General features: G+C 38.0%; 2 protein-coding genes across 2 annotated transcripts; both read left to right on the forward strand.

Moving 5' to 3' along the window:
- Positions 1–5,777: 5,777 nt before the first annotated feature.
- Positions 5,778–8,640, forward strand: LOC120717040 (perforin-1-like). Its single transcript, XM_040004839.1, has 3 exons — positions 5,778–5,870; positions 6,005–6,540; positions 6,755–8,640. The coding sequence occupies exons 1-3, from the start codon at positions 5,862–5,864 to the stop codon at positions 7,950–7,952; spliced, it is 1,743 nt and encodes a 580-aa protein (XP_039860773.1). The 5' UTR covers positions 5,778–5,861; the 3' UTR covers positions 7,953–8,640.
- Positions 8,641–11,050: 2,410 nt separating this feature from the next.
- On the forward strand, positions 11,051–13,457 carry LOC120717038 (perforin-1-like). The gene is made up of 3 exons (XM_040004837.1): positions 11,051–11,223; positions 11,347–11,882; positions 12,086–13,457. The coding sequence occupies exons 2-3, from the start codon at positions 11,347–11,349 to the stop codon at positions 13,263–13,265; spliced, it is 1,716 nt and encodes a 571-aa protein (XP_039860771.1). The 5' UTR covers positions 11,051–11,223; the 3' UTR covers positions 13,266–13,457.
- The last annotated feature ends 8,598 nt before the right edge of the window (positions 13,458–22,055 follow it).

Consider the following 22,055-nt stretch of genomic DNA (forward strand, 5'->3'; position numbering starts at 1 on the left):
TTTTTTCTTCTCTTATTGTTTGACTCTTTCATATAGATGGCAAAGCTGTGGCACGTCCTGCTCCTGTGTTGGGCATGGAGTCCCTTGTGCCTTCCTTCCAGTGTGAGCTTCATTGGTACACCACAGAAGTGTGAAAAGGCTCACTTTGTCCCTGGTTACAACTTGGGCGGCGAAGGCTTTGACATCGTGACGATGGAGAGAAAAGGTGCCTATGTGATCGACACTGAAACATGGAAGATTGGAAATGGCACTAAGATGTACCAGAACAGCTACATGAATGGAGAGAAGCAGAAGGTCCCTGCTGCTGTGGTGGACTGGAGAACCCTCCCCCAATGCAATCTGAAAGTCTCCAGCACGGTCTATGAGTCGGTTGAAAGTCTTGTCAATGATTCTACAGCATCGGTGTAGGAGTACATCCCTTCTCCTATGACAGTGGTTCTTAACCTGGGTTCGATCGAACCCTAGGGGTTCGGTGAGTCGGTCTCAGGGGTTCGGCAGAGCCTCCGCCATGACATGCATGGCTCATTTTGTGCACCAGTAAAAAACATATCTATGTCTTGAATTTGAAAAAAAAATCATATTTTATTTTTCACTAAAGAGGGGTTCAGTGAATGCGCATATGAAACTGGTGGGGTTCGGTACCTCCAACAAGATTAAGAACCACTGTCCTATGAGCTCCTCTTTGGCTTACGTTTTCTACTCCAGAAACTGAGTCCTTCTTGGAACGTCAGGGGAGAAGTATGGCGAGTCAGTCAGTGTAAGAGCAGCTGTTGATGTGAAATGAGTTGATGACTAAATAACAATCTGATTTTATGCTGAATATCTCAGGTTAATATGCTGGTTTGATATGTAAGATGACCTGATGTGCAAAAATTGTTATTACTTTTAAAATAGGTCAGCTGTTCAAGAGTCTGATAGCAGTGGGGAAGACGGAGTTGTTGAGTCAAGATGTTCTAGATTTCACACTTCTAAACCTTCGTCCCGAGGGCAGAAGTGTGAATAGTCTGTGTTGGGGGTGTGTGGGGTCTTTGAACCTGCAGAGGATCTTGGCCGACATACTAAATTTCCTCAGCCTCCTCAGGAAATACAGCCGCTGCTGAGAACTATAAACTTATTTCACTAAAACTATTATTTATTTACATAGTGCCAACTTACAGATGAAGTCCCTGCAAGAGAAAACGCCTATGAGCAGCACTTGGTGATAGCGGAGAGTGAATAAGTCCATTTCAGCATGGGGAGAGCTCCAGCAGAACAAGAGTCAGGGACGTGTTCGAGTGAGGAAAAAGCTAAGAGAAAGAAAAGATGAAAAAGAAAAATGACACACAGCAAATGTGACAAACCACAAACAGTATAGCTACAGAGATAAAGGCCTGGCGAGAAAAGCACCAGAGGGGGTGGAGGGGTGAATAGTGCCTTGCAACCAGAAAAACAACCAGAGCGCTATTTTGTTGATCCAGTTGCCAGTTTGGGTTCAAACCATCCTTTGTCATTCAGCTCACCCTCAAACATATCTTAGTCATGTTGCTATAGACTCAGGCTGCTGGAGGACTTCCACTGATCTATTAGCATTAAATTCTTCTGCATTCACCACTTTTTGTCCTGCTGTGTTTACATGCCACTGCTGCACGCCATTAACTTGTATCTAAACGTTGCCACAGTTTGTGTTTTCCTTTCTTTTCCGTTGGTTGTTTGTGCTTTCTATTCCCTGGCCTTCTGCACCATTCATAGCAGATCTTCCTGTTAAAAGGATGTAAACACCAGTAAAGACTCGAGTGTTGCCAGGATTAAAATTTGTAACATCACTTAGCATTGCAAGTCACGTGGTTTATTTACAATTCTTGTTCCACTGCCCTGTGTCCTCCACCTGTTCTCCCACTCATCGAGGTCCCGGCATAACTGAAATAGAGAGACCACAATTACTGGTTTTCAGCTGCCCTGCCAGCCTTCTTGGCACGGTCCCTCGAGCCCGCAAACCACACCTCCGTCACAAAGGGATTTCTTCTTTCTTACTATCGCCAACTGTTTGACTCACAGGGAATCATCTGATCACCGTGATTCTCTCTATCTAATATGCTATGTGTGTTTTTTTTAACCTTATAATATAAAAAAAACCCTTAAGATGACTCATGTCAATTAGTTGTATGGCTTCAGTCCAATTGATTCATATATTAAGTCTGCACATATTACTGTGTTTGGTGACCCATTGTGGTCATATTATAAAAGAAAATGTGGCAGTTCAAATGAGCTCCTTCTGTAATTTTAATAATGTTTTTAGAAAATGAAGCAGAATCTTTTACCCTCACATGGCAGCAGGAAAAATCCAATTTTGCTGATGCAGTTGGCAGTCATCACTTTGTCTCGCAAAGTTTGCACAAACAGATATATAAAATATACAGTATGTGTCATATCATTTAGTTAACATACGGTTGTGATCAAATACTCACCTATTTCTTTTAAAAAAAAATTACATTTGAAAAAAATAATAACTTTATTTAACTAAAAACAAAGTTACTATTCTTAAAAAGCCAGGAAAAGTTGTTAAATATTTGTCAATTCTTTGCACTAGGCTTGTAATGCATGTGCCATAACTGAGAAATGAGATCAGCATAAAGTGCAAATTTATATCAACAGCGCCACCTGCTGGACACTCATTAAAGTAACAAGATGAGAGGATGATTTTCCCTTTACGTACACTGCATTGACAAAAATATTCACTCGTCTGCCTTCACACACATATGAACCTGGGTGACATCCTGTTCTTAATCCATAGGGTTTAATATGATGTCACCCTTTCCACCTGTAACAGATTAAACTTTTCTGGAGAGATTTAGGAGGAATTTATGTGTTTATGGGAATTTTTCACCATTCTAAACTAAAAATGCTCCCGATAGAACTCTCAGGTCAGCTGATAAGTTGCTTCTAGTTGTTCCTAGAAGCAAGCTAAAAAACAGAGGAGATCGGGCCTTTGCGATTGCTGCGCCCGAACTTTGGAACAGTCTGCCTCTTGAAATTAGGATCTCTCCAAGCCTTGACATTTTTAAAACCACATTTTTTAATCTCTAGCTTTTAATTGTGACTGAGTTTTGTTTTGTTCTTTGTGTGTGTTTGATCTACTTTTTACTTGTTTACTATGTACAGCACTTTGGTCAACCTGTGTTGTTTTTAAATGTGCTCATAAATAAATTGATTGATTGATTCTTCAATAAGTGCATTTGTGAGGTCACACACTGATGTTACAGAAGGCCTGGCTTGCAGTCTCCACTTTAATTCCACTCAAAGGTGTTCTGTTGGGTTGGGGTCAGGACTCTTTGCAGGTCAGTCAATTTCTTCCAAACCAACCATCATCCATGTCTTTATGGACCTTGTTTGGTCCACTGGTGCTCAATCATGTTGGAACAGGAAAGGGCCAACCCCAACTGTTCCCACAAAGTTGGGATCATGAATTTGTCCAAAATGTCTTGGTATGCTGGAGAATTAAGAGTTTCTTTCACTGGAACAAATGAACTAAGCCAACCTGTAAATAAACACAATTTGGTCAAATTATTTTACATTTACTCATATTTGAAAAACAAAAACAAAACTCATAGGAGTCCTTAATCTCCTAAAACATCCAAAGTCAAAACAAGATACAAAACAAGTACATCCTCACATAGTGACAGTGGGTGTTTTTTTTTTAACAGCATAACAAAATTTAGTCCCCATTGTTTAAAAGTATTAAACATTCTATTAAACAAAACAATATATAAGATTCAGAAACACAAAGTTGTAAATTTCCCAACATCAGGATACAGGATCTAAAAGGTTAAAACCTTTTAGTTGGTTATTGCCATTTACATATTCTTCATACTCATATCAGCCTGGAGCATGCAAGAGCCTATAGCAATGAGTTTTTCTATTACAGCAGAGAAATATTGTAATAATACTAATATTATTGAAGTTTTCACAAAATGTTTGTAAAGCCTTTACTTTTTAGACAATTCTTATTAAGTCACTAGTTATATAAGAGTTTCTTAATCTTATTTTCAAGAAGTAAAAAGCCAAAGAGCTGAAAATAGGCACGTACATGTAACTCAGTAAAGAGTATTTTTCCTCCTTATATTTTTTGATAAGTAAGTATGAAGTGGCTTGAAGGTAAAATACGCAAGTATTTTGAACTGTTCTGGAGTCATTCTGCCTAGTGACGCTCCACCACTTCCCAGGACAACAACGTTAACATTTTTGAAACTTGGCATCATTTGACCTGCGATTTTATTACATTGTTTTCAATGATATGCCCCTCGTTAATGCACATTCTAGAAGCATTGTTTCCTGTCTTGAAATTTTGCACATGGAAAAACAAACAAACAAATAAACAAGTGTGTTCCTGATGTGGGACTCCTGTGAAGTCCACACTGTCTGATGAGTATCGGAAACTGTCATTTTTGCATAAACAAGAAAACACAGATGAAAACTTTTGTAAAAGACTTTAACTGTGCAACACATTTGCAAAGCGTCAACTAAATGCAGGACTAATTTTCAACTGAACGGCGCTCTGTGAACATAAACAGCGTGTTTAAGAACTTGTAAGGGTGAGGTGTGAAGTGTTGGTGTGAATTCTTGCTCTTGCATCTGTTTATTTAATATTCAATGTTATAATAACATCTGCTCAGCCCAGTTACCTCTGGACAGAAGTCCTGAGTGTCTCTCCGTTCAAAGGGTCCGAGTCTCTGATTCGAGGGCTATTACTACAATACGTTAACAGAAACTTATTTAAGCTGATTACGGCACTAACTACCTCCATCTGAATGCCCAACCAACTGTGAGCTAGCTGACGCACCCCACAAAACACCAATGTTTCTTTTATCCGGGATATATAAAAATATGCTTTTCCTATTGTACTTCATAAACATGACAAGCAGGTTTATATTTCAAAATTCTTTGTACGTATCCTGGTAGGCATGTTGGAATTTCCTTGTGCCTGAATGTGTCTGTATTTTTTATCAAACATTAGGTACAGTAAGAAAAGGAATGATAACACTCATCTGTGTGTAAGCTATTAATATCCTTTCAAAATCACATTATAAGAAATTGTATCAAATTGCAACAGAGTTCTGGCAGCTGGGCTTGCCAGCAATAAACTCTGTTTTCATGGTTTGCACAACAGGTTTGCAAGAGCAAAGCTTTTTACTGGGTTATGATGCTGTGTTGTCAAGAAAATATAAGTTTTATGCTGTTAGCCATTGAATTTCAGTGAGTCTTTGCATTAACCAAAGGGGAAAAACCATTTGCAATACAGTACTGTTCAGAATTCAAAATAGAACATTTACAATTAGATTTACAACTTAACATTCACTTTTGATTCAAGGATGATAAATTGCTTGAATCCTTGTTTCTAGATATAAAGTAGATATAAAAAAATTAATGTTATAAAACATTTAGGTTAAATGTAATAAATATTTTACAGAATATATAACCAAAAAATATTGACAGCAACTTAAAAGGAGGAGGTCAAACATGAAGATCAAATACACAAAACATAATCATCAACATCACCATAATTTGCTTTACACTTCAGGTATTGCGTGATAATGTTCCAACCTCTCATTCTGGTCTCTGTTTGACCCTCTGGCTATTTATTTATTTGTCTTTAACAAGTCGCCTTCTTTCTTCTTCTAGTTCTTAGCAGAAGTTTAATTAATTATCGTCAACGCCTAATGGAGGGTGTGTGAGGTGTGTAAAAATGTGTGAACAAAACTGATTCAATGTAAAACTTGTGAGAAATTTGTTGGAACCTAGTTTTAAACACCCTTTCAAGACTCCACCTCCTGGACACTAATATCTTAAGCTGTCCATTTTGAGGCATCAAACAGAACTTCCTGTTAATGCTGATGGTAAGACACCCAAAACCTTCATTCTGTGAAACTCTGAGATTTTCCAGTTTTCATGGCTTTGAATTTCCCAAGATTTTAACTTGTATTGCCTTTTATTATATTTCCTTCTATTGTTCTTTATTTCCTTCATATAGATGGGAAGGCTGTGGCATGTCCTGCTCCTGTGCTGGGCATGGAGCCCTCTGTGCCTTTCATCCAGTGTGAGCTTCATTGGTACACCACAGGAGTGCAAAAAGGCTCACTTTGTCCCTGGTTACAACTTGGCTGGAGAAGGCTTTGACATTGTGACGATGGAAAGAAAAGGCGCCTATGTCATCGACACTGAAACGTGGAAACTTCAAGATGGCACTTGCAGAATGTACAGAAACAGCTACATGAATCAGGTAAAACAGAAGGTCCCTGTCGCCGTGCTGGACTGGAGAATGTTCCCCAAGTGCAGTTTATCAGTCTCCAGTACACTCTATGATTCTGCTGAAACGCTTGCTAATGATTCCACATCATCTGTGTCCAATGACTGGAAAGTTGGCCTTGATATTCCTGTTTCTGGTAGCGTTGGACTTGGGCTTGGTTTTGGAGGCTCCCACTCCAAAGAATCTACCTTCGCCACGCAAAAGTCAAAACAAGATCGCTACACTTTCTTTCGCCATTCTGTCAAGTGTAACTTCTACAGGTGAGTATTTGAACAGAATTAATTCAATTCCTAAAAACTACAAATAGTAAACAGTCCTATATATGCAAATCTTTCTATGTTATTCCAGTAGTTATGTTATTCGCAGACAGACAAACTCATCCACAGTATTTTATCATATGGGTAAAATTTTATTACCTATATTATATTATTGCTTACATTTTTTAATTTTTTGTTTTATTTCTGTCCTTTACAGTTACAGACTAAAAGCAAATCCTCCACTGAGTCATGATTTTCAATCGGTTGTGAAGGCCCTTCCTTATTATTCATCTGCAACCAAGCATTTATACCGGAATTTGGTTGAGACATATGGCACACATTACATCACACAAGTGTATCTAGGAGGAGAAATGAAGGCCGTCACTTCCATCAAGACCTGTCAGGCGGCCATGAATGGCCTGTCAGCTACAGATGTCAACGACTGTCTCACAGTGGAGGCCTCAGTTAGTTTCGCGAACTCTGCCAGCATTAAAACCATGAACAAACAATGCGAGGCAATGAAAAGGAAGTTGAACCATGGGCAAAGTTTCAGCAGTACATTTAGTGAGCGATTCACAGAGATCATTGGTGGACACATTAACGGAGCTGATATCCTCTTTCAAGGGCAATCAACATCCGTTATGACGGACTGGGTCAAGTCTCTTAAATCCATACCTGATGTGGTCCGATACAATATAAAGCCCATGCACATGATTCTGCCAAGCAGCCATTATGCCATTGCGGGACTGAAGCTAGAGGTGGAAAAGTACATTAAGAAAAACGCATTGATGAAAAAATGTTCCGAAACCTGTAAGATTGGATCCAGATCCAGCAGAAGAGATCCTTGCGCTTGTGTCTGTAATGGTAATAAAAATATCAAGTCGGACTGCTGTCCTGCTGGGAAAGGTCGTGCAACATTGAAGGTGTTCAATCTTTATGCAAAGAATCTATATGGTGACTGCTGTACTCAGACAGATGGTTCAGTAGAGCTTAAATATGGTTACCAGATAAGGCGCACTGCTATTATACCAAACAATGATAACCCCAGTTGGTCGGAGGTATTTGAGTTTGGACCAATCACTATTAACACGAAAGACATATTGGTGTTAAATGTATACGACGAGGATAGATACTGGAACAGTGATCATCTTGGGCAGTGTCAGGTTAAACCACGCAGAGGCTGGTTTAAGTACAGCTGCATGCTTAATCACGGTACATTATTCTTTTCCTATAAAGTAGAGTGTGCACCAAGCCTAGGTGGTGACTACTGTGACGAGTATATCCCCTCACCCATGAGTCCCTCTTTGGCCAAAGTCTTTCATACCAGAAATGGTATCCTCATTGGAGAAACTGGTGAGCAGTATGGCAAATTAGTCAAACCGGGGCTTGAAGTGGGACAAAGGGAGACTATGTGATGCATACATTACTTTTATATTGTTGCTTCTCATTTCTGCTTAACTGCTTATCATGTGGAACCATTCCTGCCTCATATAGTAATCGCAAATATATTGCAATATTACTGCATTCATGTATTCTTATTAAAAAACGTGCCAGTAAAGCAGTCACAAAAACAACATCGGTGTCTGTGCGTTTGCTTCATTTGCGGTGATGTTCGTTGACTTGAAAACATTGTGAAAAGATAAATAATAGAAAGAAGATCCAGGACTGTTGAGCAGCTAGAATCTTGTATGAGAAGTTCAAAAGACTCTTGAGATGGTCTCCTGAGTTCCCAGACATTTACAGGCCGATGTTAAAAAAGGGGGGTAAACGTGACCCTGTCTCAACTCTTTTTGTGATATGTTGCATCAAATTCAAAATACCCTTGAAATTTTTGTTTATGTTTTCTGTTTTATTATGAACAAAATATGGGTTCATGAGATTTCAGATGATAACACTTTATTTTTATTTAGATTTTACACAGCATCACTTTTTTTTTTTTTTTTAGAATTGGGGTTTTATTTTTGCTTAATTTATTAATGACAAACATATTTGTGACACTTTCAAAACCCAGCATTCTTGTACTCTGTAAAACAACATCATTGCGTGCACTTGCATGTGTCTCTTGCATTGTTTGTCCAATAAAATCTACATTATCTATCTGAATTATTGTGTCAGTAGATGTCAGACTAAAAGCTATCCATGAGCCAGTTTTAAGGCATTAAAGGTCTGTGGGTAGTGATTTGACATGTGCCACTTTTCACTCTTAAATGAAAGAAAACTGAGGCAGTTCTCTCCGTATCTGTTAACGTGAAGTTTAAAGCTTCTCGTGGGAAACTTATATTAGGATGATATGTGTGTATTTGTTGAGCTTCTTTGAACCTTTAAGGAAGAAAAAGCTCATTTTGTGCAGAACATCTTGAAAATACGTACGTATGCTTCAATAATGTGGGAGTGCCAGCAGCAAGCTGTAACTCTTTCATTGTGAAAGTGTATAGGCATTAAAGCATACACGTGAATTTGTTTTCCTTCTTGTATGCATATAGGGCATGCATGAGCACATCTGCAATCTCCAAAGAATTCATTTCGGTAGATCAATGCGTGGATGGTTGCATGCATACATGTTTTCACAGAGCAGATGCAACTATGTTCCCCATGTGTATTGCGTATTTACAGAAGCACAAAGAGTCCTCTGAGGATCCCGACCAATCACTTTGCCTCTGCGTGATGGCACACCTCCTGTCTGCGTTATAAATAGAGAATAGATGCATCAATTCCCTCGGGTCAAACAGCTCAAGTTCAAAAACTTCATCTGGCTGTTTTGACAGAAGGGAAAAGGCACACTCCACAAAGACAGACGGTAGCTGGTAAACAGTGTAACCCTGCTATTACAGAGTCACGTTATAATGTGTTAACTGCATAATGAAGGGTAAAATGCATGTTTGTAATTCTGACTGTTATGCAGCCAGCAGGATCCTGACCAATCATTGATTTCACATTGAAGTATTAATAACATTATTTATTCCTGCACAGAGAAACATGGAAGGTTTATAAATTATACAGAAAATCTAAAAAAAAAATAAAAAGAAAAAGCTATGGAAAAGGTTTGAAGTCTGTTATGTGTGTTTCCATCATTTCTACATGAAACCAGCGCCGCTTTGTGGTACATATGTGAACTGCAACTACTTACAGCACTGAAGCAGAAATCCAGTATGGATGTGTGCAGTAACCCTGCAGCACAGGATGGACAGCAGCAGAAGAAGCCGAACATCTTTATGCAAACCAAACAGCCACATTTATGCAAATAAAGGAAACCTTTGTTCTAAATGCACATGTGAAAAATTCCAGATATTTCCCTGTACAAACCCCACCTGTCATGATCTGAACATACACACGGTTTTTGCAACTATTATGTCCACATATGTATTTAAATACAGAGACATTCCTCCAATCCACAAATTTTTCAAATAAAATAAGATGAAGGAAAATGAATAAATGGATGGATGAATGAAGAAATGCATATATTATATAACTAATTTGTAAAAAACAAACAAAAACAAAAGAATAAACACATCGGAAGTAGTGGAATATAGCTGGTCAAGGTACTGGTAATTTAATAAAATCTTTGGGGCTTTTTGGCTTCTTCAGCCAGAGCAAAGACACACATGCTTGAGTGACTAATGATTTTAAATTTGTTATAGGTGTGAAAACCCGCCTTATGACACCTGAGGCTCCAGCATACCTGTAACTCCAAACTGGAGAAACAAAAGAAAATGGATGGGCAGATGGATGGTTTTATTGTTTGTTTTTTTGATGGAAGGAATCAGTTTGGACTCATTTCTGTTTTTTATTGTGAAAATATTTTACAAAAAGGTCAAAGTAAAGGTGGAGTGGAAATAGTTTAACTCTCAGACGTTCGAGGATGTCAAAAGCTTACTTGATCTCACCAGCTTTTAAAAAATATATATATATACACAGGATTAGGATTCTGTAAGCTTATGTACAAACATGTTACATTGATAGGAAGTTTTTCCTCTAACATTGTGCAACACATTTAAAGAACACAGTATCACATTACTTTCTCAGAAACAGAACTACGCCCTGTGATCGCAAACAGGCAGTTTGTGTACGTGTAAGGGCGAGGCGAGCCATAGTGGTGTTAACTCAGCCCGTTTTCAACTTCTCACTCTCACATTTTTAGGTTCTTGTGTTTAGTAGTTTTTATACGACCAACTCCTTTAAAAATGCGGAATCCAGTAGCGAGAAGTTCCAGACATACGATTTCTTTTATTCTGTACGCCCACAATCAATACTCTTCACATTTTTTATTTATTAAATACTTCTCTGGACTTCACATTTGTTCATTTTGGGTTGGGATACAGGACATATTAAAGCAAACCTTTAAACAAAAGATGTCTTGAAAGATGCATTTTGCTTCTGTTTTGCATTCGTATTTATTTTCTAAACGAATCCATTTATTTGGGACTCAGTCTGACAAGTAAACATTTTCTTTTTGTTTTTGTTCAGATTGATAATTTCAGAAAATTCTTCATGTGAAACAAAAAACAAAAAAAAATCTGTTTTAAAGAAGTCTCTGTGAGACTTTTTGAACATAGTGAAGTGCACATAATGTGTGAATGCTGATAATTAGATGAGACATTATCGACTCCACCTCCTGCATATTAATGTTACAGTATACAGTCAGTCGGACTTTGACAGCACGATCACAGTTTGCAGTTCACAGTCAAGGTAAGGTCTTCTTCATAGTCATTATGAAACTATTGCACTGGGCTGAAAGTGTCAATTTAAAGATTTCTTTGTTTAACCATTTTATTTTTGTTCTTCTGTTATTTTTTTATTTCATCTACACAGATGTTTATGCTGTGGCACTTCCTGCTCCTGTGCTGGGCTTGGAGTCCTCCGTGCCTTCCTTCCAGCGTGAGCTTCATTGGTACACCAGACGAGTGTAAAAAGGCTAATTTCATCCCCGGCTACAATCTGGGTGGAGAAGGCTTTGACATTGTCAAAATGGAGAGGAAAGGAGCCTCCATCATCGACACTGAAACGTGGAAGACTGGGAATGGCTCTTGTAAGCTGCAGAGAAACCCCTTCATGAAAAAAGAAAAGCAGAAGGTGCCTGTTGCTGTGGTGGACTGGAGAATCATCCCCAGGTGTGACTTGAAGGTCTACAGCATAGTCTACGACTCCGTTGAAAAGTTTGCCAATGATTCTGTGTCAGCTGTCTCCAATGACTGGGAAAGCGGCCTTAATTTCTCTGTAGACGCCACTCTGCCTTTTCAGCCAATTTATGGAGGTTCCCGGTCAAAAGAATGCACCTTTGCCATGCAAAAGTCAAAGAAAGACCGTTACACCTTCTTCCGTCATTCTCTCTCTTGTAATGTTTACCGGTGAGTGTGGTTTGCTCTTTACCAAATGTGTATGTTGCTTAACTTGGAAATCCTTAGCTTGAATTTTTCCATTTTTTTTAAACCTATAGCAAAAGCAGTTAAAAAGCAAATTGGTTAAAAAAAGACAACGAATTAACTTTTTCTTTGATTGAGATTTAAATTAAGAAGTTATAACCACTGTTTGTGATCCATGTCTTTTACAGCTACAGACTGGCAGCAAAACCTCCACTGACGCGTGAATTTGAATCAGCTGTGAACTCCCTTCCTGCTTATTCACAAAAAACAGAGGAATCATATCGCATTTTGATCGATACCTATGGCACGCATTACATAACACAAGTTCTTCTCGGAGGAGACATGAAGGCCATCACTGCTGTCAGGACATGCGAAGCGACCATGAACGGCCTGTCAGCAACAGTAATCAACGATTGTTTGTTAGTCGAGGCTTCGAGACGCTTTGCTCATTCTAGTAGCATTAAGTCAATGATGCAGTACTGTAACTCAATAAAGAAAAAGCTGTCCATGCCAAGCTTTAGTGGTAAATTTCACGAGCGGTTCACAGAGGTCACTGGTGGAAACATCGATGGAGCTGATGTACTCTTTCAAGCGCAGTCAGATGCTTCTGTTTATAAGAAATGGCTCAACTCACTAAAAACTACACCTGATGTGGTCCAATACAACTTAAAGCCACTGCACACCATACTGCCAACTAATCATTCTGCCACTGCTGGACTGAAGTTGGAGGTGGAGAAGTACATTAAGAGAAATGCTCTGCTGAAAAAGTGCTCAGAAACTTGTAAGATTGGCCACAGAGTGAACAAAAGAGATCCTTGTGCTTGTGTCTGCAACAGTAACCAGAATGTCCAGGCGAACTGCTGCCCTGCTGGGAAAGGCCTCGCAACATTGAAGGTGTTCAAACTTTATGCAAAGGGCCTGTATGGTGACTGCTGTACTAAGACAGATGGTTCAGTGATGGTTAAATATGGTAAACAGGTAAAGCGCACTGCCATTATACGGAACAATGATAATCCCAAATGGTCCGCGGTATTTGAGTTTGGACCCATCAAGCTCAACAGTAAAAATAAACTAAGTTTTATGGTTTATGATGAAGACACATACTGGAACAGTGATCTGCTTGGCAAGTGTTCAATTGACCTGCGTAGCGGAAACGTGACCGAAAGCTGCATGTTTAAGCACGGCACCTTCTTCTTTTCATACAAAGTGGAGTGTGCGCCAAATCTTGCTGGTAGGCTTTGTCAAGATTACGTGCCGATACCTTCTAGTCCCTTTTTGACGGAGGCCTTCGCCAACAGCTATGAGATGCTTGTTGTAGAACCAGGAAAGATTTATGCTAAAAGACTGAATGATGATACCGAAATCTGATTTTTCATTAACCTTTGATGTTATTTCTTTGCTTTTTTAATTTTGCTTTGTCTTTTATGTAAAAACATATCTTTGCAATTCATCAAATGCATTCACAGGCAGCTTTATGAAAAGCATTGTTGATTCTTTTTCAGGCTTTTCTTTGTACTATCAATGTTACAAAATCTGCAAATTAAAGCACCGGCAAAGACAGCGCTGCTTTTGTGTGATTTGTCTTATTCAATGTAATTATTTCAATAATATTGCCAAATCACAGCTAAATGTTTTTATTAATAATAGCACACTAACGTAATAGCCTGCAGATAGGTCTTGTTTTAACTGCTTAAGCTCAGCATTGTCTAAAACAGTGTTGATCACTGAATATGTAGCCAATATTTTCCATAAACTGTGTCCACAGTGAAGTTACAATGCCCACTTTTTTTTTTTTAACATAAGCACTAAGTTAACAGCTAAGGCAAACAGGCCTAGTAAAACGCAGAGTTACAGATAATATAATATAATATTATGTTATCATGTTAAAATATGTATTATTATTAACATTAAGCACTAGTTATTAGTTTTGTGAGAGTCATTTTGAAGCGGAATATTTTATTTTCTAATATGTATTTAAAAAAAATAATAACTGTGCATGGTTTCAAACCAAAGTACTTCATCTATAGATTTTATTTCAGCACTACATACTACAGTATTATTTCAGTTATTATTATTGTGGATTAAATATTTTATGTCCATTAGCTGTGCACTTTCTTCTATAAGTATATGTATTTAGGAAACACCAGGAATATAAAGAACATAAAGTATAATCTAAAACCTGTGGCTAGCGACAACAAAAACAACAGATAAAACACCTGAATGCACACAATTATAGCCGAGACCTCAGACATCAGTCGTTAGACAGTCAACACTTCCCTCTGCTGGACTGAACCGGTCACTTTGACATGTGTTTCTGGACGTTAGTGCTTCTGATACAGCTCTGCCTTCCACAGTCTGCTTTGTTAAATGTTCCAATGCATCAATAACAACCAGCATTAGGTCAACTCTGTCTAAAAGTGGGATTTCTGGGCTCAATGAGCAAGTGTTCCACTAAACTTGCAGTGTGTAGCATCTATCTGTTAGACTGAATCCCTTAATTAACAAGTTCAAGCGAGACTGAGGCTGCATTCTGATTGGCTTGTGGCTCCTGTTGATTACTGAGCAGAAGTAACTAATAATAAAAGGAACGGATAGGCTGATATGATCAGGATATTTAAGACAGCGTACCAACCAGTGTTAGGTTACAGGTTTATTTTTCTTACTGCATTCAGAATGTCTTACTGCGTGTGAAATAAACAAAGACTTAGTTAATAAATAAAGACATGTTTACAACAAAGACTGTGTTAAAATATTCAGTAAGATTCTGACAGGCTTCATGGCATTCGGCTTTTTTACACAATGACAACAAAACATTTAACAAGTAAATCTAAACAGGTTCATATTAGAGTTAGTTCTCATACTGTGCTCAGCTTCTTGGGTGTTTGTGTATGTGTGTTATGTAGTAGAATAACACCTTTCTCTATACGTTTGGCCACCATCGTTAAAATGACGTCTACGGTATTTGTACATTTTTGCAGCCTGCTATGAGATGAACTGCAGTTTTGACACTTCCACGTTGGCTTCATTTTTCAGTCTTGTGGATGCTTGATAACTACCAATATAACTGTCCCTCAATCCTAACAAACAGGCTTGAAAAAGAATCAAGAAAAAATTAAATAGTAAAAATAAAATAAAATAAAAATAAAATACCAGCTTTGTGGTGCATTAACTTTTAAATATAAACCATCCTTTAATGTTAATATGTAACATCAAAGACCCTTTTAAGCCTTCTTTAAAAGAACTAGTAAAGCTTTTTTGAGCTTTCTTTTCCTTTACAGTGCATCGTCTCTACAAAGGGATCTCATCGTTAAATACTTTAAAATAAATAAATACAAAAATGTGTGAATGCAGTTTGTTAAGTATAGACAGATTACACTTGCAGACGTGAATCCTACTTGCACATATAAATAGCACAGATACCAGCAGCTTTAGCCTGTTACCATTAAGCAGTCAGGGCAGGCAGTAACCTCTGTGCTGCAGGCTTTGAAAAAGACTGGGTTTCAAGGGCTACAATTGTGTGTATTCAAGGTCCATCAAAGCTTTTGCACCGTATAGAGTAGCAGCATGCATCAAGCGTGCACACTCTGCGTTGTCCTCGGTGCTGACAGTCATAACTTCAGAATCTAAAACATGAGGCGATGTGTTGCCACTGAAGCAACCTCCCCCATGGGAAGTCCCTGCAGGGACCAAGAAGCTTTTGAAGAATTCAAATTGTCTTCCTGTTTCAACCAGAGGGACCAGGGTCCAAATGAAGCTCTAGGGACATTGTTTTACCCCAAGAAAGTCCCTGATCATGTGGCAGTATTTGAAGGATCAGGAACCTTTCCCGCTAGGGCTTGTAATGTTGAATATTTCTAGGCAACTTCCCACTACATGATTTTGGAGCTAGCGTGAGATGGCACAGAACACAACAGATGCCTAAAGGACCGTTTCAGCATTGGTGTTTGCGCTGTGGTGCAGGAGTCAGCTAAACTGGGACGGACTGTTATCTCAGCCTACTGCAGATTTTATATTTCAAAGGTGGTGTGTTTCCATGTTTTAGGAACTGTTGGTGGCTATACAGACATGTATACCATTACACAGATTTACTTTGGTACATTTTAATTTATGGCTATATTTAGACTTCACAACACAAGCACTGCTTGCCCTGCTTCTCTTAAAGGAGTGCCACAAGAATATGTAGAATAAGTACCTTTTAAAAATATATTTGCATTGCTGAACAATAACGAGCAGACCAATAAATGAAGAGGTAAAACCAGAAGCCCGAAGAGTCTGCCAGTGCACTTCCAGATTCATACAACATTACCATATGTTTTGGTTTTGATAAATCTGTGTAATTAAAATCCCTATTCCAGACTCTTAAGTGGATGGTTACACAAATCAAAGAGTCAGTAATAAATAATCGAATTATTCTATGCAATCTGATCCGGAATGCAAGACAATACAGAAGAAAAAAATAAGAAAACAGGAATTTATTTACAAAAGCAGTTCTCACAGAATGCAACATTTAAATGTTAAACTTTATGGAATTAAATGGATATTTAGAGAATGGTACAAATGATAAATTTGACCTGCATAGTTTGCCTCTTCATAACAGTGGGAGTGAGTTTTCTACCTGGAAAGCATCTGCTTGACACAATTCTGCTTCATGCCATTGAAGTGGACGTCTTTCCACTGTTGGACCCTTTTTCATGGAATATGTGACAAAGATTATTGCTCGTACAAACCATCCAAGAAGTATTTCAGTTAATGTGGTGAAATTCTCATATTTTCACAATACATTATTTAGTAAATAGTAATGTAATTAGTGCTAACTACAGCTGATATGTAACTTCATAACCAACCTAAGTGGTATTAGCTGATAAAAATAAGCACAGTCACAGCAACATGTAGGTTGTCCACTGAAAATTTCATTGGTTCAGATTAAATCCATTTTAAATCAGTAAACAGTGTGTATTATTAAGAGTAACTATACTCATGTTTCTTTGAATCAGGTGATGGTCTAATATCATTTATAAAATCTCTTTGTTTGCCCACAAACTCCTCCTACAATCAGAAACAAGCACATGAGCTCTTTGGTGGAGGTAAGATGAGGAGTTGAGCAAATAAAATTGGCACACAGGTATATTTTAGGACTGTGAAGGGTCCAACCTGTATCAGAGGTGATGACGGTGATGATATGTATTGTATTGTATATGGTCGTGTTGCCTAGTAACAACTTATTAATCCAAATCTAAAACTTAATATGATACAATGCTTTTTGAAGCATTTTTTCATTTTCATTTCATAACAATAGCATTTACCTAAAATTTGAATGGCGCACGATACATCATCATGTTTACTAGTAACCAACCACAATGGACTAAAATCACAGACCAAATGATACTGTCGAATGGGTATATTAGTATACGTAACTGACCATACATAAATGATGACGGGTTTACTGCTTATCTTTGTCAGAATCAGCGGATTTACTAGAGTGATACACTCCTTCCTCTCAGACTGTGCAGATATAAAAAAAACCACACAGTAAAGAAAATGAGTCCAGTCCAAACAAATACTTTGACACAGAGTTCATTACACAGTACAGTACTGTTATGTATAATAAAGGAAAGTACATCAAAGTGCTGAGATCTATACCTTTATCCTCAATTTCTTCGAACTTGCTATCAAACAATGACCCCTTTACCAGCAGCCATTATTCAGACTCACTCCCATTTCCAAAACAGGTCATCTTAGTTCTTCAACTTGACAGTCTCCTGCTGGTCTGGCTTATCCACACCCCATTCCTTCCTCCTTCCTTTGCTCTTAGAAGAAAAGAGACAGAGACGAGGGGATTTGCCTCACGGTAGGTAGCTGTTTTATGTGTAGCATATGAAAAAAGAGGTTTTTTGGTGAGGCTTGGCAAAGAGAGCCAGGAGCCCACTTGACGAGCAGTGGGTCTTAGAGCTGGATGATTTGTTTGGAGAAGCCCTCTCCAACCAAAAGGGGGATTAACTGCACACAGGTTCCCATGGAACCACAGCGAGATGGAGAGGGCTTGTAGAGGTTGCCACACCCCCACTTGACTAGATATGCATGCATGCATGTACACACACGTGAACAAAAACATAGATATGAACAGCACGCAAGAATTTGCACCTGTCCTCAAAGTACATTCCCATGGGCACAGAAACAGTAAGTAAGTAGGTGGGTCTTGTCTAGGCTGGTTTGCTGTTTACTTCACAACCTCTGGTCCTTCTTAACTCACAGCGCAGGATTTAATATCTGGTCGATCTATAGTTAACCACAGTTAAACTTAGGATGGTAAAATAAAGATCCTGAAATGCACAAGTAAATATAATCAATTTCTCTTTATAGCTAAAATAAATCATCTTGCTTCTGAAGCCTGTTGTATTCGCCTCTTGTGTGAGATACTCTAAACTGACTAAACAGTAGCAAACATACTTTAGGTCCCAGTAGGAATTCATCAGGGAAAATAGAGATATTACCTCAACTAAAGAGGTTATGTACCTAGTTTGATTTATGTGTTTGTTAGTTTGTTTCACACAGTTAAAAACAAATTTGTGAGAAAATTCTAAAAGAATTGGAGTTTTTGGTTTTTTGTATTTGTATCCTGTATCAGAGATTTTGAAGAGACATTTTGCTTCATATTTTCATAAATACATCTCAAATTACAGTACAAAAAATTGGGAGAAGTTGTCTCCATGTTCTCTAGAAAATACCACAAATCATTCTGGAGCCAGGGAATCAGTTCATGGACAGACTTATAGTCAGCTTTTGAATCACATGCATGTATTTGTAATGTGGGAGCACTCGGGAAGTGCAAGCAGGCCAAAGAAGACAAGTTAACTTTACACAGAAAGACCCTAACCAACCAGGAAGTTTGAAACAAGAAATCTCGTCACTGTGCTGCTGCATGGTGCTTTGGTGAATTCTTCCTCAGACTGTAGTGGCTTACTGGTCCTCTCAGGTTTTACTTAGTACATCAGTGATGCATCACACTATGGTATGATAAGTCAAAATGCCTGGTGTGGTTTTTGTTTGTTTGGTTTTCTTTTTAGAAAAAAGCAAAATGTTTCTTTATATCCAGACTACGCCCACCATGAGCTGTGATCTCCAGCATGCCCAAGAAGAATTCAAGCAAAAAAACAAAAGATGAATTAGTTGGTTTCAAAAACTTAGAGCTTGTGACCGAACTCTAGATCTCAGATGTCCTTTGTAATTCTAAATGTAATGTCTCTGTTTACAGTATTTTATGGCCCACACAGAGAAGCACAACATCCTGTGTTATTAGTAGTCACTTCTACTGTCTCTAGCTGCACCTGCAAAATAAAAGTAAAATCACTCTCTTTACCTTACTTTACTTATGTATTTGTTGATTTGCTTTTTTTTCTACTTCAATAAATATGCCTTTCAGTTGAGATAAAATATTATAACTTCTCACCTTGGGGACGAGGAACATTTTTAGCATATTCAGGTGATAAAAATATTGCAGATGATCTCTTGTTCTTGAAATCATTTGGTCAGCAGAAGTGAAACAGTGGTGAGAGCTGTGCTCTTCTGAGTGGGACGAGTGTAGAAGCAGTGTTCTCACAGCCTGTTTGCAGTAAGATGAGGAGGTCACCGATGGTCCATGCTGGTGCTGAGCTGCTGCCATCTGCTGGTGCCAAATGTATTTTCATTGTTTATGTACCAAGAATCTGAAGTAAATGTTTGGTACATTATCTTTTTGCATTTAAATTTAATTTCTTTCAAAAAATAATAATTAGGGTTTTTTTGTGCAAATAAGTTTTATAGTTTTGCTGGAAGATTTAATCAGATAGCACCCTAAGAAGGAGTGGTGTTGGTCTTAAACTTACTGCTGTGTAATCTTATCAAAAAAAATATATACTTCATATATTATATTTAGGTAAAATTCATTCTGTATTTCAAATTTAATGTAACTTAAATGTTTTATTTTAAATTCTTTTTAAAGTACTTTGATTAATCCTGTTAACTCAGTTAAAGCCAGTTAAAGCATGCCCTGTGTCTAACAAAGACGACATGTTAATACCATCAGTTTATGAAGCCAGCATGCAGGAATACACCACAAATATGCGTGTTCGCATGTTCGTTCATTTTCCCAGTTGAGTTGGATTTCTTTCAACTAAGAAAAAGTATATTTTAAAATTATTTCCATTTTTATGAAAATAAATAACCATGATTTACTTTAACATGTGTTAAAGACACAGAGCTACTTTCCAGTATGTCTGTTTTTTAAACTTATAAAAAAAAAGTAAAGTAAGTTGGGAGTTAAAATTATTTGATTATATGTTAACTATTTGAATGAGTTAGTTTTACTTGTGAATTTATTATTTATTTATTCATCTTATACTGTTGTAAGCTAAAGACAATCCCCTATATACAAGGGAAAGTGGGGAGGAAGAACGTCCAGGAAACCATGGTTAGGGAGGTCAGCCATCTGCTGCCACTGGTTGGATAATCATAATTTGACAAAATGATCTTATTCAGTTCAATTCAATTTCATATTATTATAAAATGATAAAATAATTTTCTCGTGCCAAATAACAACAACAGTTGCCTTAAGGCACTTTATATTATAAGCTAAAGAAATGACACTGAGAAAACAGAGAAAAACCTCAACAATCATATGACCCCCTATGTGCAAGCACTTTGGTGACTGTGGGAAGGAAAAAAGTCCCTTTTAACAGGAAGAAACCTCCAGCAGAGCCAGGCTCAGGGAGGAGTGGCCATCTGCTGGTCTGCTGCTTGGTTGGGGCTGAAAGGAGAAAGACACAGAAACGCTGTGGAAGAGAACCAGAGATTAATAATAACTAACTTAATCTTAACTGTTTCTAAGTTTTAAAACTCATACTTTTAAGTTTTTGAATTGACTCTAAGACAATACCAAATTAAAAGGAATTTATGAGAACACACATATTTATTTTAAGCACAAACTCATCAAATTGTCTGTAGATTTAACCTCTACAGATTTTATTTACTAAAATAAAATTAATCTAAACAGAGAAATAATAAATGAATAAAAATAATTTTTTGTTGCCAGATGCAACTAACATGAACTCCCAGGTTTGATTAATAGTACAATTAGACTGAAAATAAAAAGCTTCTGTTTTCCGCGTGTGGAAATGAATGAATGAATACTGTCAATTCTGTGTAACGCAGGGCAAACCTTCAGTAACGTACACATTGGTGGTTTGGAGATTAAAGTCAACTGTCACAGAAACAGATTCATCACCGTGGCAGCTGAAGTGTGAGCTAACTTTATTAATGTGCTCTCCAGACAATGATGACGTCTGTATTTCACACAAACCCTCATTATGTGACATGCAGCACATGTGGGTATATGACTGAATTAGTGTAGCTTGCATGCTCCATGCTGGTGGACCCCCATGGTGATATCACTCATAAACCAGCTGCTGCGGCTACCGCCCCTGCTATTAGACTCACCCAGTTGTTGTGACCGTCCATGGTAACCTGGGAAATCACAGCTCCCTTTTATCTCCCAGTACCACCCCAGTGGTGAAGCCTGAACAACTGGTAGCACTACTGTCAGCACCTCGCTTTATTTGCCATGGACTGCTCAGTTCAGCTCAGCCTTGTTGCAAACATAGCACAGATTAGCATGCCAGCAGTTCTCTTCCCAAACATCTCTGACAGCATTAGCACATGCTCAGTGTAGGGCGTACGTGAGAGCCAGCTGTCAAGTGGAGGGAATTCCTAGTGCTTCAATGAAGGTCGCTCCCACCATTCAAAGTAATGGTGCTCTGCCAGGACTCCCACGCAAGGTGTTAACTTGGTATCGCTCACAGTTTAGCTTGGACGTCCTGGCATTTCTAAGAGAGACTTAATTGCTGCTTTACATTTACACAGCAGGGCTACAGTGTGCGATCGGCACCTGTCGCACCACACAGGGGGGTCGCAGCAAAGGCACCTGCAGCTTTATTTAAGGAAAAGCAGCAAACACTAAAAGGTAGATTTAAAAAAAAAAAAATCAGCTAAGTGCTGATAAATAAATATTGCTCCTAATAACCCATATGGAAAAGAAATAGTAAAAACTTATATGATTTACTCATGAAAGTGGCCACTTTCTCATTACTTTCATATATTGTTTTAGTAAGTATCCAAAACATATAA

Source organism: Simochromis diagramma, unplaced genomic scaffold, assembly GCF_900408965.1.
Source record: "Simochromis diagramma unplaced genomic scaffold, fSimDia1.1 OVJJ01000487.1, whole genome shotgun sequence".
NCBI lineage: Eukaryota > Metazoa > Chordata > Actinopteri > Cichliformes > Cichlidae > Simochromis > Simochromis diagramma.

Coding starts and splice junctions, on each gene's coding strand:
- LOC120717038 (XM_040004837.1), top strand. CDS start 11,347: ATGTTTATGCTGTGGCACTTCCTGCTCCTGTGCTGGGCTTGGAGTCCT. Junction 11,883..12,085: donor CTCTCTTGTAATGTTTACCG/GTGAGTGTGGTT, acceptor TGTCTTTTACAG/CTACAGACTGGCAGCAAAAC.
- LOC120717040 (XM_040004839.1), top strand. Junction 6,541..6,754: donor GTCAAGTGTAACTTCTACAG/GTGAGTATTTGA, acceptor TGTCCTTTACAG/TTACAGACTAAAAGCAAATC.